The sequence below is a fragment of the Salvelinus namaycush genome, chromosome 24, assembly GCF_016432855.1.
Source record: "Salvelinus namaycush isolate Seneca chromosome 24, SaNama_1.0, whole genome shotgun sequence".
Classification (NCBI taxonomy): domain Eukaryota; kingdom Metazoa; phylum Chordata; class Actinopteri; order Salmoniformes; family Salmonidae; genus Salvelinus; species Salvelinus namaycush.
This window is the reverse complement of record NC_052330.1, coordinates 7890291-7905256: the sequence shown is the minus strand read 5'-3', so window position 1 is coordinate 7905256 and position 14966 is coordinate 7890291. Positions and strand designations below refer to the sequence as shown.

General features: G+C 49.4%; 1 protein-coding gene across 1 annotated transcript in view; it reads left to right on the top strand.

Annotated features, from left to right (window-relative positions):
• LOC120019266 (midasin-like) overlaps nt 1-14966 on the top strand; it is a 45669-nt gene that overhangs the window by 28152 nt on the left and 2551 nt on the right. The window contains exons 66-98 of the mRNA XM_038962579.1: nt 223-505; nt 726-964; nt 3895-3990; nt 4340-4434; nt 4645-4769; nt 4994-5152; nt 5287-5470; nt 5597-5780; nt 6035-6188; nt 6412-6558; nt 6671-6797; nt 6940-7045; nt 7226-7341; nt 7587-7991; nt 8107-8327; nt 8488-8625; nt 8906-9087; nt 9335-9496; nt 9718-9855; nt 10085-10223; nt 10466-10638; nt 10766-10894; nt 11065-11215; nt 11793-12079; nt 12184-12342; nt 12427-12528; nt 12808-13006; nt 13154-13321; nt 13415-13569; nt 13684-13773; nt 13923-14038; nt 14218-14392; nt 14893-14966. Coding sequence (XP_038818507.1) covers nt 223-505; nt 726-964; nt 3895-3990; nt 4340-4434; nt 4645-4769; nt 4994-5152; nt 5287-5470; nt 5597-5780; nt 6035-6188; nt 6412-6558; nt 6671-6797; nt 6940-7045; nt 7226-7341; nt 7587-7991; nt 8107-8327; nt 8488-8625; nt 8906-9087; nt 9335-9496; nt 9718-9855; nt 10085-10223; nt 10466-10638; nt 10766-10894; nt 11065-11215; nt 11793-12079; nt 12184-12342; nt 12427-12528; nt 12808-13006; nt 13154-13321; nt 13415-13569; nt 13684-13773; nt 13923-14038; nt 14218-14392; nt 14893-14966 — 5378 coding nt within the window. The remainder of the gene's footprint in view (nt 1-222; nt 506-725; nt 965-3894; nt 3991-4339; nt 4435-4644; nt 4770-4993; nt 5153-5286; nt 5471-5596; nt 5781-6034; nt 6189-6411; nt 6559-6670; nt 6798-6939; nt 7046-7225; nt 7342-7586; nt 7992-8106; nt 8328-8487; nt 8626-8905; nt 9088-9334; nt 9497-9717; nt 9856-10084; nt 10224-10465; nt 10639-10765; nt 10895-11064; nt 11216-11792; nt 12080-12183; nt 12343-12426; nt 12529-12807; nt 13007-13153; nt 13322-13414; nt 13570-13683; nt 13774-13922; nt 14039-14217; nt 14393-14892) is intronic.

The following is a 14966-nucleotide window of genomic DNA, read 5'->3' as shown; positions in this document are numbered from 1 at the left end:
ACCTGCCTCCTCTAACTCTCTCACTTTCTCTTCTGTCTCTCTCACTTTCTCTTATCTGTCTTTCACTTTCTCTCTCACTTTCTCTTCTGTCTCTCTCACTTTCTCTTATCTGTCTTTCACTTTCTCTCTCACTTTCTCTTATCTGTCTCTTTCACTTTCTCTCTCGCTCTCACTTTCTCTTCTCTCTCTCTCACTTTCTCTTATCTCTCTCTCTCTCCTCAGGACTTTTCTGATATCACTGCCCAGCCCAGTCTGGAAGGACCGGCAGACAGGGGAGAGCCAGAGGAGGAGGAAGTGATAGAAGATCCCAGCGAAGCTGGCTGCCTGTCTCCAGCCTGTATGAACACTGTGGTACAGGTCCATCAACGCCTCTGTCTGGGCTACACCCAATCACTGTGGTACCAGGCCAGTGCTCCAGCCAATCACAGCGGAGATCACATCCAAGCTCTGGTCTCCTCCTATCAGACGACAGCCCCTGTGATGTCACGCTTCTACCATCTCATGGGTGGGTAGTACACTTAGTCATGCCATGTCTGTATTTATATCTACACAAAATCTGAAATTGAGAGGTGTCAGGACTTTTAAGCCCTGCCTACAGGTATGTTATCCTATGATATAACTGAATCCTGCTCTTCTCTTTAGAATATTTCCATTAACTCTACTGTTTGCTGTGTTAAGACATTACGACTTTGTCTAAAACGGTATTTCCCCCACGTGGCCCTCAGACTCTGAGATGGACCAGCAGATGACAGGCACCCAGCTGCTCCTCAGCGCCCTGCTCCAGAACACTGTCCAGGGGACCCCGGGGCCCGAGGGCCTGACCCTCCAGCCAGACGGGCCCTATGACTTCTACCAGCAGCCCAACATGAGCGAGGCCCGCATGTGTCTGCCTGTACTGGAACAGCTGGCCCTGGCCGTCAGACAGAGGCTGGAGGATTGGCCCGAGCACCCTGCCCTAGTGCAGGTAAGAACCATGAGTGACCCAACCTATGGGTTTATAAGTGTCTCGTAGCTCATATCCCCTAGTGAGGGTTCGCTGATCTTAGTAGTTGAGTGCTATTTTAAAATAAATAATACTTGTTACTTAATCGACTTAATTCCCGTGCGGAACATAAGGCTTTCACAATGACCGAATACAAACAGTGCAGCTATTCCCTCCGCAAGGCAATCAAACAAGCTAAGTCCCAGTATAGAGACAAAGTAGAGTCGCAATTCAACAGCTCAGACACAAGAGGTATGTGGCAGGGTCTACAGTCAATCACGGATTACAAAAAGAAAACCAGCCCCGTCGCGGACCAGGATGTCTTGCTCCCAGACAGACTAAATAACTTTTTTGCTCGCTTTGAGGACAATACAGTGCCACTGACACGGCCCGCTACCAAAACCTGCGGGCTCTCCTTCACTGCAGCCGAGGTGAGTAAAACATTTAAACGTGTTAACCCTCGCAAGGCTGCAGGCCCAGACGGCATTCCCAGCCGCGTCCTCAGAGCATGCGCAGACCAGTTGGCTGGTGTGTTTAAGGACATATTCAATCAATCCTTATCCCAGTCTGCTGTTCCCACATGCTTCAAGAGGGCCACCATTGTTCCTGTTCCCAAGAAAGCTAAGGTAACTGAGCTAAACGACTACCGCCCCGTAGCACTCACTTCCGTCATCATGAAGTGCTTTGAGAGACTAGTCAAGGACCATATCACCTCCACCCTAGACCCACTCCAATTTGCTTACCGACCCAATAGGTCCACAGACGACGCAATCGCAACCACACTGCACACTGCCCTAACCCATCTGGACAAGAGGGATACCTATGTGAGAATGCTGTTCATCGACTACAGCTCAGCATTTAACACCATAGTACCCTCCAAACTCGTCATCAAGCTCGAGACCCTGGGTCTCGACCCCGCCCTGTGCAACTGGGTTCTGGACTTCCTGACGGGCCGCCCCCAGGTGGTGAGGGTAGGTAACAACATCTCCACCCCGCTGATCCTCAACACTGGGGCCCCACAAGGGTGCATTCTGAGCCCTCTCCTGTACTCCCTGTTCACCCACGACTGCGTGGCCATGCACGCCTCCCACTCAATCATCAAGTTTGCGGACGACACTACAGTGGTAGGCTTGATTACCAACAACGACGAGACAGCCTACAGGGAGGAGGTGAGGGCCCTCGGCGTGTGGTGTCAGGAAAATAACCTCACACTCAACGTCAACAAAACAAAGGAGATGATTGTGGACTTCAGGAAACAGCAGAGGGAGCAGCCCCCTATCTACATTGACGGGACAGTAGTGGAGAAGGTGGAAAGTTTTAAGTTCCTCGGTGTACACATCACTGACAAACTGAATTGGTCCACCCACACAGACAGCGTTGTGAAGAAGGCGCAGCAGCGCCTCTTCAACCTCAGGAGGCTAAAGAAAGAAATTCGGCTTGTCACCAAAAGCACTCACAAACTTCTACAGATGCACAATCGAGAGCATCCTGTCGGGCTGTATCACCGCCTGGTACGGCAACTGCTCCGCCCACAACCGTAAGGCTCTCCAGAGGGTAGTGAGGTCTGCACAACGCATCACCGGGGGCAAACTACCTGCCCTCCAGGACACCTACACCACCCGATGTCACAGGAAGGCCATAAAGATCATGAAGGACAACAACCACCCGAGCCACTGCCTGTTCACCCCGCTATCATCCAGAAGGCGAGGTCAGTACAGGTGCATCAAAGCAGGGACCGAGAGACTGAAAAACAGCTTCTATCTCAAAGCCATTAGACTGTTAAACAGCCACCACTAACATTTAGTGGCCGCTGCCAACATACTGACTCAACTCCAGCCACTTTAATAATGGGAATTGATGGAAATTATGTAAAAATGTACCACTAGCCACTTTAAACAATGCCACTTAATATAATGTTTACATACCCTACATTACTCATCTCATATGTATATGTATATACTGTACTCTATATCATCTACTGCATCTTGCCATCTTTATGTAATACATGTATCACTAGCCACTTTAAACTATGCCACTTTATGTTTACATACCCTACATTACTCATCTCATATGTATAGACTGTACACTATACCATCTACTGCATCTTGCCTATGCCGTTCTGTACCATCACTCATTCATATATCTTTATGTACATATTCTTTGTCCCTTTACACTTGTGTGTATAAGGTAGTAGTTGTGGAATTGTTAGGTAAGATTACTCGTTGGTTATTACTGCATTGTCGGAACTAGAAGCACAAGCATTCCGCTACACTCGCATTAACATCTGCTAACCATGTGTATGTGACAAATAAAATTTGATTTGAGAGAGAAATTTAACATAAGTGTTGGATTAGAATATTTTGAACAGTGAGATATTAAAGACACGATAGATCGGACGCATAGTATATAAAGGCCTGAGATCTGTAGAAAGACCGAGTGGCTGTGGAATGTGCTGGGTGGACGGAGATCAAAGGATTGCTATACGGGAAGCAGATGAACATCTGTGGATTCGGCGAAGGAGGGGTTGAGGTCAGGAGGTCAGTTCAGATCCCCTGAAGGGAGTAATAAAGGTTTTACTACCCTCTTCCTGTTTAACCATAAGATGTAAGGATTGGAGAGAAGGAGGAGTGTCTTAAGTGGGATATATATATATATATATATATATATATATATATATATATATATATATATATATATATACCTGTGATGGTGAGAAATGTCTGGTTGTCTGAATTACAGCTGTCACGACCCTTTTGGGAAGAATTCAACTTGGTTAAGCTTCTCTAGTGTCTGTGAGTTATTTACTCTGATAAAATAAGAACCTAACGGGAGGCTAATGCATCCTGCCACCAGCGTAAGTAAGCATTCAGGAGTTTAGTGTTGCTGAGCTTGTGTCTGTCTCTCTGTTCCAGTTGACGGTGGTGATGGAGAGGATCATGGGCTTCAGTCTGGCCAGCCCACTGGCCAAGTTCCTCAACGGCCTGGAGATCCTGCTCAGCAAAGCCCAGGTGCGTCCTGCTGTTATGCTCCCGCTCTTAGCCTGGTCCTAGATACAGTATGTTTGTGCTGTCGTGACCATAGGAGTTGGCAAGAACCGTACAAACAGACCTGTGACCAGGCTATCCAGCGGCGGCAGGTAGCCTAGCAGTTAAGAGCGTCGGGCCAGTAACGGAAATGTCGCTGGTTTGAATCCCCGAGCCGACTGGGCTCCATACCCACTCCCCAGATGTCTCCCTGTAGCCCTGAGCCCTAGTCATAAGTAGTGCCTTATAAAGGCAAAAGGGTGCCATTTGGGACATATCTTCCTATAATGGCCCTATAACCCCGTTCTAACTTCAGCCCCTTTGCCCTCCTCAGGACTGGGAGAACAACGCCAGCCGCAAGGTCTCTCTGAGGAGGGAGCTGGAGCCTGTCACTAACCTCATTATCCAGTGGCGCAAACTGGAGATCAAGTAAGGAACAGAAACGGCAGGCAGGGTTATACTCCTGGTTGTAATACTGTTACCTTTTTTTGTATATAATATCATTTCCTGTTGGAGTTATTGTAGTGTTTGTAGCAGTTAGCATGCATGTTGACACTATGGGAGAAAAATGGATGCGGTTTCCCACAACCCGCGAGACTTTAAGGTCTTTCTATTCTCTTTCTTTCTACGCATCAACAGCTGTTGGTCCAGCAGTCTGGACAACGCCTTGAAGCGTCACACAGAGAGATCCACCAAGCACTGGTTCTCCCTCTACCAGCTGGTTGAGAGGTACCTGGAGGAGCAGAGGATGGACACCAGCACAGGTACCTATTGCACATCCATGAAAATGTTGGGTCACATTCATAAGGTACCGAACGGAAGTAAACGGACTTAAACAGGAAGGGACTACCTGGACCTGTCCAATAAGTAACACAATTTTTGGGGGTTTCCGTTGAAAAAATGTTTTGAAGCGTTTTCCATTGCATGCCCTAATGAACACTGGAGTATTAGCCAGCTAACTCTCCCTGTCCTCTGTTGTCTCCGGTAGAGGGCGATCTGTCTCTGGAGAGTCTGTCCCTGTCCACGGTGTCGTCCACGCTGCAGGCCTTCATGGAGGGTTCCACCCTAGGGGAGTACCACACGCGGCTGGCCATGCTGCTCAGCTTCCACTGCCACCTCCTCCTGGCCCCCAGCCAGCACGGAAAAGGTGGGACCCAACCCAGCGTCACTTCACATACTTCACAGACACACAGTAGTCTGCGCTATGTCAGTTGACTTGGTGTTCACCTTTTCAAACATGCAGATGTAGTCCTGACTAGGAACTCCTTCCTGCTTTCACAGAACCTCTCTGCAGTCTCCTCTGGAATCTGCACAAGTACTACACGCAGTTCTCAGAATGCATCCAGACCAAAGTCACTCAGCTCCGCCAGCCCATTGAGAAGGAGCTCAAGGACTTTGTGAAGATCTCCAAGTGGAACGACGTCAGTTTCTGGTCCATCAAACAGTCGGTGGACAAGACCCATCGGTAAGACTGCCTGTTTAATAAAAGATCCTCATTTTCTTGTTTATTTAAAAAATGACCGTTATACCATTTGGCCCTTAATCCCCATCCAGTAAATACATAACAATATCCACCACTCTGGTTTCCCAGCACCCTGTTTAAGTTTGTGAAGAAGTTTGAGGCAGCGCTGAGCGGGCCGTGTGCCCCGGCACTGATGGAGCAGGGCAGCAGTGCCAGCCTGGACAGTGTGGATGCCAACCAAGAGAACACCCCGTTGCACAGGCTTCACCATGCCCTGAAGAACGCCCTCCCTGGCAAGGCCAGAGACCTACAGGTGCAGTACAAACCACCCTCTAGCCCCAATCACTCGCATCACACAGACGAGTGGCAATAATATACAATGTCAATATGGCATGTATACTATGGTATCAACATCAGTGTTCTGTTCTGACACAAAAACATTATTGTTCTGACTCATAAAATGACAGTTTGAACCAGTATCGCTATCCACAAAGAGCTCTTTCAGTACATTCTTATGATGTTGGCAATGACTGTGCTTGTGTGTGTGTGTGTGTGTGTGTGTTACAGAGTGAGTCCCCAGAGGAGGGCCTGGCAGGTGTGGAGCCCTCATCTCTGCAGGGCCGTCTTCCCCTCCTCACCAGGAAGATGAGGAAGATGTGTGTGACCCTGGTGAAGAAGAACCCCCTGCCCGAGCTCTCTGAGGACCTGGACGTCTTCACCGGTAAGAGCTGGAGAAAAACTATGGCCTCACAGGTTCTAGATGAGAACGTCTGCTTGTACCGCCTCGTTGAGAATCCATCACGAATGACAATGAGAAAAACAACCGGTATCAAAGGTTTTGGATGAGAAGCGTTTGCTGAAGTTCTACTGCCTCGGATTAGATTGTTGAAAAAGTCCCTCTATGATTATAGTTTCGACCAAGATATTTGTGTTTTTAATTTCAGGGGAGATCATCAGCAACCTGCGTGACCTCCAGAGCCTCACGATCGACCTGAAAGCCGAGAAGGAGAAGCAGAAGTCCGAGGTCAAACACATCCTCCAGCAGAAGCAGAGGGCCCTGTCTGACCTCTTCAAGATGCTGGCTGAGATCGGTGAGTCCCTCTACATAGACTTTGTATCCCAAGTACAGCGTATGTCAGAACACTGACACGGTACAGTATTTTATGACCGGAGTTTACTGACGGTGCTGCTGTCTTTGTGCAGGTCTGTCCTACCGTAAGGGCCTGAACTGGAACAGGACAGCGGACCCAGAGGAGACCCTGTGTCTGCAGCCGCTGGAGCTGCAGACCGCCCTGGCAGCAGTCAGGACCGAGGAGCAGGCCGAGAACAGGTAAGACAAGACGCACCCACCTGGCTGCTACACACACCTGAAATATTACTCTTTGAATAGCTTTGCGGTACGTCTTTGAATAGCTGTGCGGTACGTCACGGAGTACCTGGTTGACTGTGGCATGGAACTATGTCTGTTTCAGTTTGTTTACTGAGATGAGCGCTGCGTGGGACGGCTGTCAGAAGTACTTCTACCGCTCGTGGACCCGCAGAACGGCAATGATGACTGCTCTCCAGAGCGCTGCTAAGGTGAAAGACTGAAATGGAATGACCGACAGATTGACTTCATTGCAACGGCGAAATATTGGTTATTTTGTGTGTTCTAAATGGGGTCTAAACCACCGAGTTACATGCCAAATGATAGGATATCCATGGCCTTAACGGCGTCTGAAAAACTGTGACGTGGTTTGAACTGTGTGTGTGTTCCAGGAGCTGGGGATTGGGAACATTGATCGTTGCCGAGGCTTCTCCTCCCACCTGTTCAAGCTGCTGCTCAGACAGAGGCGACGCCTGGCCAAGCTCACTGAGCAGTGGGTCCACCACAGGTGAACCTTAACTTCTAACCTTACACCTCAGAGCTTACAGTTTGGATAGAGGATCTGTGTATCTCCTTAGTATGGTTGCGTCCAAAATGGCAGCCTATATGGCACCTTATTCCACATAGGGCCCTGGTCAAAAGCAGCGCACTATATAGGGAATAGGGTTTTATTTGGGAGACATTTTGAGTATCTCTATCTGTAGTTGTCCTTCTAACACTCCTTTTGGCTTGTATCCCCTCTAACACATGCAGGAGGCTAACAGTCAGTGTTCAGGGCATCCAGGCTCACCTCCGGGCCCACAGTGAGGACCGTGGTGGCCTTCCCCCCCAGGCTTCTCTCCAGGGCTGGGTGATCAAGGCCCAGGGCCTGTCGGCGCAGTGTGTCACCCTCCTCCAACAGCTCTCCTGGCTGCTGCAGTGTTGCCCTGAGGGGCCCCAGCAGACGGACGGGTCAGGCGGGCAGAGGGAGCCCACCCTGAGGTGCCCGTCCCCCCTGGCGTCTCAGAGGCAGCCCCCTGGGTGTTTGCTGAGGAGGGGAGACCCGGCCTGGAGCCAGCTGAGTCAGCGCGTGGCGGACATGTTGGGTCAAACCCAGAGCCTGAAGGAGGAGCTGGATGCAGTGGCACTGCAGTCCACACAGGGGGCGCTGCACTCTTGGTAAGGCCTAGGAGCACAAGATAGCATTAGGAATACTGATAGTATTAAACAGAAACTTAACACAGATAAGACCATTAAGCTTTGGTCTTCATGTCTTTCCTCCACATCTCCCCAGGAGCCACTTCTCTGTGTGTTGCTCGGGCTATGACCGGCTGGGTTCCGTGACGGCACAGATGCCCGCGGTGGAGCAGCTGTTCACCACCCCCGAGGGCACGGCCGACACCCAGCCTGGCCTGACCCGGGGCTTGCAGTACGTCAGAGGAGAGGTGGAGGCCGCCCTGACGGAGTTCACCACCTGGAAGACCCAGCTACTCTCCCTGGGCCACGGAAACACAGGTGAAAACAGACCGATCATGCTAAGTTAATCAATCAGTCACATGTATATTATAATACCCGTTTCTAAAAAATAATATATTACACTGGTGTTAAAATTGTATCACAGTGTTATTACATTGTTAAAATAATTTTCTCTCCACCTCTTTTTTCCCCCCCTCAGATTACCAGCAAACATTCCGCTCAGAGTTCTCTTCTGAACTTGAAAAGGCCATCAACACTGTGCTGGTTGCCGTGCAGACCCTGGTGAAGAGGAGGGAGGGGGAGCAGCAAGGAGAACAGCAGACAGACACCAAGAGAGGTGAGGAGAGACCCCTGCTGTCTTCCTCCAATAACACACCTGGGTCATATTCGCTAGGCACCAAACGGAAGAAAACGGACTGAAACTGGGAGGGGCTTTTCTTTGTGTGGTTATTGCCGGGGGACTGTAGGAGAACTAACTGTCTAAAAAGCAACCCAAGCAAGCCAGAGTGAGACTGGGCCAAGATTTATTAACATGATCAATCCTAGGGTTCTGTAAAGTGTGTTGATCATTGATTGGGAATGGGGATGTCATTTCCTGTCGTATCTGCCTGTTGCAGAAGGTGAGGAGGAGGCGCCCCAGGAGGACCTGCTGAAGCCTGGTCACCTGAGCCGTCTGCTGGAGGAGGAGTTAGGAGCCGAGGTGGCGTCTCTCTCCCTGGGGGAGGTCAGCGACACGCTGGAACAGCTAGTGGAGAGACTCCGAGTCCACCGAGACTCTTGTCCATCTCACCAGCTACAGGTGGGTGCAGTCACACAGCATATACTGTAGCCTATACCGCCCTCTAGTGTAGTGGATATATACTAAAACGCAACGGTTCTGTAAGGTAGCCAACAATGTCAAAGTCGCCATAGGAGTTCATTATTTCTTTCTCCTGAGGTTTTCTGAACGATGATGTCCTGTCGTTTCAGATTGCTTTGTTCGTGATATTCATACGTCACCGCTGACCTTCTGTTCTACTCCTTTGTCCCGTGTGCCTTGTTTTTAGGAGCTGAGTGAGGCGTGCAGGCTGCTGGCGCGTCTGGAGCCCATGCTGGGGCTGTACTCAGAGCTGGTACGCTATTACCTGGCCGTGTCACTGGGAGCGCACAGGAGCACTGGGAAACTGCTCTCTGTCCTGGCCGGCATCTTCACTGAGCTAGCCCAGAAGGTAGTGTACTGTATTGTACTGGGATCTGCTTTGAAACATAGTAGAAGGTTCTTTTGTGAAACTTTTTTTTTTTTAATTAAGTAGTGAACAACATTAGGACAAACTGTAGTTTCAATACCTGTTTATTTTGACTGTTTGGGTAAGTTACCTATGCTGCAATGGTGCCTACAGTACAGCCACTTTTTTCCCCTTGTTGATTGTCCTGTTGTCTTGTCCTGCAGGGCTTCTGTCTACCCCAGGAGCTGATGGAGGGAGGGGACGGAGAGGGGGCCACAGAGTTCCATGACTATGAGGGCGGTGGCATCGGAGAGGGAGAGGGCACCAAAGACGTCAGCGACAAGATCGAGAATGAAGAGCAGGTGATGCCTACAAGAACGACAATATAATGCAGACACCATAAGATCTGTTTTTTGACTAGCGTTGCTCATGAAAGGGCCGAATCCTAACTTCCACTAAAGTCTATTTTCACTTAGTCTCCCACTGACATCAATACATGACTAAGTAAAGACAATATACTTCGTGAGAGTTGGGATTCACCCCAAAAGTTATAACGTTTTGCTAGCTAAAATTGCTATGTTTCTGTCGTAGGTGGAGGACACGTTCCAGGAAGGCCAGGAGAAGAAGGAGGAGGAGCCTGACAAGAAGAACATTGAGGAGGAGGACAACGCCATCGAGATGTCCGAGGACTTTGACGGCCAGATGCATGATGGAGACCAGCAAGAGCCAGGTGGGAAGACAGACCTCTTTAACGCACAGCCTCATGGCAGTCTGAACTTTCTCCTGGGTCATGTTCATTAGGCAGCAATGGGAGAAAATAGACTGAAACATTAAGGGACTACCTCGAATTTGTCCAATTAAAATGCTCATTTTCATTGTCTGTTGCAAAACAGTTTTATGTTGCATGCCCTAATAAACCCAACCCTGGTCTCACATCGCAAAGCGCTCTTGGTTATTCCTTTTCAGGTGAAGATGACAAGGAGGAGTCTGACAAAGAGGAGGATGAAGATCTGGATAAGAAGATGGGTGACCTGGGCGAGGGCCAGACGGACACGCTGGATGAGAGGATGTGGGGTGATGATGAGGATGATGAAGAAGAGGAGGGCAGTGACAAGGAGGAGGTGTCAGGCCAAGGAATGGACCAGGTACAGGGAGAAAGAATTTGATTAAACTGTTCACATATCTGACAGCGAGTGCAGTATCTACCACTTGCGACCAGTCAGCACTCTACTGTATTCGTTGTGTAGTAATTGTTCTTCTGTTTGTCTTCAGGGGGAATCAGAGCTGGTCGCCAAGGACGACAACCTGGATGCAGCAGACCCCAAAAAAGACAAGAACAAAGACGACAAAGACCAACAGTTGGACGAGGAGGAGGAGAAGATCCACGAACAAGGGGACGAGGTAAACTTTAACTAGGAAACAATGTTTACTTCGAAAAACCAGTAGTTTGGTCAAACTATCCCTGGCTGTGTAATGAGCATGCGGCCACTAAATCTCAGGCTGTAGTTGGGTGTGTTTTAGCAGGACTGCCAGACTGTATCTGATTGACTTTTTCTGTTTGTGTGTTCCAGCGGGAGTTTGATGAGAACGAGGTGGACCCGTACCACGGGAAGCAGGAGAAGAAGCCTGACCCGGAGGCCATGGACCTGCCTGATGAACTCAACCTGGACCAGGAGGAGGAGCAGGCTGGGGACGAGGGGGATGGAGAGGGAGAGGGAGAAGGTGAGGCTTCAGCAAGGGTCATGGGTCAACAGGGGAGGAGAGGAACATACCTGGATTCAAATATTATTTGTCTTCTTTCAAATACTTTCAGTGTTTGAGTGCCAGGTAGGCAGGGTTTGCACTTTGGTACTATTCCATTGGGTCCATTGTGCCAGTCAAGCTTAATTAAAGCCCACATGCAGTTTCTGTAATTGTATTTATAAATCAAAATTACTGTGTTTATGTAATGAAAATAACTCCAATATATATCTATTAACTCCAATATATATCTATATATGTCTATTACAATCAGATCACATTGTGACATGATGTGGGCCAAAAGTTCCAACCCACCCGAACAGGCTGAAATTCCTGGCATTTGTTTCCAAATGGATCTTACACAAAAATGGCATTATCAATTTCAGAGTTATTTTGACCTCCGTGTGGAAGGATCTTTAATATAACAGGACAATCGTGTTTTTAACTTTACTGCCCTTTGAAGCGCAGCTAAATAATTTGAAAGATAATAAATACTATTTGAGAGGAACAGGTGGAGACACCACAGAACCCGTGTCTGACAATTGTTTATTTCCTCCAGAGGAAAACCCGTTCGACATTGACGAGAAGCCCATGGAGCTGGACGAGAAGGAGGGAGCAGAGAAAGATGAGGAGGGAGGAGCGGAGGAGATGGCTGAAGATCAGACAGACAAACAAGGAGAGGAGGAAGGCCAGGAACCCAAGACTGAGGAGGAAGAGGGAGGTGGAGGAGAACAAACAGAGCAGGACAAAGAGGCGGCCGAGGAGGATGAGGAGAAGGACGAAGGACGGGAGGCAGGGAAAGAGGAGGACATGGCCATCCCTGCAAACGAAGGCCAGAAACCTAAGGTTGTTTGACTTGTCTCTTCTTGCACATTGGGGATTCAGATGTACCTAGAACAGATTGTTTTGCTAGTCGGGTGTTTAACACCTTTCTTCGTCATTGCCCACAGGAGGAGGAAGAGGAGGGTACGGGTGAGGATGAGGAGCAGCCAGAGTCGGCAGAGAGGAAGGAGCACAACACGGACGGTCAGACGGGAGAGGAGAACGTCCAGAGTGAGACGGCCGTGGAGCTGGCAGGAGAAGCATCCGAGAGAGACCAAGCTAAAGAGGTACACACCCACCTCACCCAACCCATTTACAGCCCATGTAAATGTCTAAATTCACACATTTGACCCTCTTGTGTTGTTGTCCAGGAGCACGGTAGCGGAGCGGCTGATGCCAGTCAGTCAGAGGGACACGAGTCCAAACTCATGGCAAGGATGTCCTCTCAGAAACAGAGCCAGAGCAAGACACAGGTATGTCTGGTCAACGAATCTCTCCGGCCGGTGTCAAACTCATTCCACGGAGGGCCGAGTGTCTACGGGTTTCCACTAATTACTAAAGAACTCCCCTCACCTGGTTGTCTGGGTCTTAATTGAAAGGAAAAAAACTAAAACCCACAGACACTCTGGCCCTCCATGGAATGGGTTTGCTCTGCAGTGTGTTCTTGAGTTGAAGTCGGTTCTTGAGTTTTTGTGTTTTAAGATGAGCAATATATTTCCAAATGGGTTCTAATTCCGACCTGGCTGTTCCAGAGCTTCAAGAGGAAGCCTGGGCAGGCGGACAACGAGCGCTCGACGGGCGACTACAACGAGCGCATCAGCAAGCGCCTGCGAACAGTGGAGAGCAGTACGGAGAAGACGCAGCAGAACAACCAGACCGAGGCCCAGCAGGAGTCGGACCTGTACGAGCACATCAAACAGGGAGAGACCGCCTACGACACACAGACATACGGTGAGGCAGCGACACACCACAGAACACTGAGCTGCACAGATATCCATACCGCGGAGTTCACCTCACACTTTTATCAGCGACGGAAGACGACCGTCGAAGATGACAACCGGTACCGTTCTAAAACCACCGTCTCTTGACATGTTACAGATGTTGCCAGTGCAGACCAGCAGAAACCAGCCGGAGCCCCCCAAGAGGAGGACCAAGAGGATGAGGACATTGCTATGGATACAGAGGAGCAGGAAGAGGACCTGCAGGCTGTTGAGGCCCAGGAGTTGAAGCCAGAGAAGCTGGAGTCGAACAGAGCGTCACAGAAAGGTGCTCCAGCCATCTACTCATCTCGTGTGTGTGTGTGTGTGCGCACGTTTGCCTGTTGTTAACGTGTCTTACCGTGTCTGTTTTCCACTGTAGGTCTAGACAGCGGAGAGCTGGAGGCTCAGAGGCAGTGTGAGGAGGACGAGGAGAGGCCAAAAGACACACAGGGTCACAGTGACGAGGAGCACCCAGAGAGGAGCACAGAGTCTACCTTCCACACCGTCCCAGAGCTGCTGATGGACACACTGCAGGTACCCGAGAGATGATCCGAGACCTGCTTTGTGCTCTACTACTAAAGAAACAGATCTGTCGGAAAGCTCTGGAGCGCTCTGTGTAAGATTAGCTGAATGTCTGTGTGTCCCCAGAACCCAGTCCGCGACCCAGAGGAACTGAGGAGGGAGATGGAGCTGCAGCTGGAAGCCTGGATGAAACAGGCCCCTGGAGACCGGGAGGAGGTACCAGCACTTTGGATGTCCTGGCAAAACATTCCTAATACCGGACACTATTTACCCTGTCATTCTCTGTTCCCATTACCTACCACTAGAAGTTCATATCTCTGTGTGCAACTAAGATGTGTAACTCATGCCGTGGTCTTGCCCTGTAGGAGAGTGCAGCGGCAGCCATGTGGCACCAGTACCAGACGTTGACCTCGGCCCTGTCCCAGCAGCTGTGCGAGCAGCTCCGTCTCATCCTAGAGCCCACGCAGGCGGCCAAGCTCAAGTGAGTACCTACCGCAACCCCTAGAAGATCATTCAGGGAGCATGGTCATTGGTCAACTATTAGACAACACTCACAACCTTTTCTATTTATTCTTTTCATTTTTAAATCATGTTTTTAGTTTTTAATTTCAGTACAAATATTAGCCTTTTTTTAAATTCTGTTTTCTCGCTGTGTCACAGAGGAGACTTCCGCACAGGGAAGCGTCTGAATATGCGGAAGGTGATCCCTTACATCGCCAGTCAGTTCCGTAAAGACAAAATCTGGCTGAGGAGGACCAAGCCCAGCAAGAGAGAGTACCAGATCTGTTTGGCCGTGGACGACTCCTCCAGCATGGTGGACAACCACTCCAAACAGGTACAGTAGGCCTTCTCAGAGGGATGAGTGGATACAATAACCTTAGAGCAGGGGTACAGGCGGCCCGTGGGCCAAAACCGACCCGCAAGGGATTTTATTTGACCCCCCAAAGTTTTTAGCAAAATAAAAGAATCAAATCACCAGGAATTAAGCTAAAAATGTGTTTAATTTAGGACATCTGTTGATCAAGTATTCCCACAAATAAAAAAGAGACCTGCTTGTGTCTCAATGTAATGAAGGTATGAAATTATCATTTTCAAATACTATCTCTTTTTGGCCCCCCGACCAGCCGCTCCGAGTCTAGTTGCCTTAGTCATTTTGCTGCAGGAACAATGAAATGAATCCCAAATGGCACGCTATTCCCTTCATAGTGCACTACTTTTGACCAGGGCCTCATAGGTGTCTGTTCAAAAGTAGTCCACTATATAGGGAATAGAATGCCATTTGGGAAAAAGACAATGTCTCATTAATGTCTCACCTCTGTCCCCCGTGTGTCACAGCTGGCCTTTGAATCCCTGTCTGTTATTGTCAACGCTCTCACTCTCCTGGAGGTCGGGCAGGTGTCCGTGTGCAG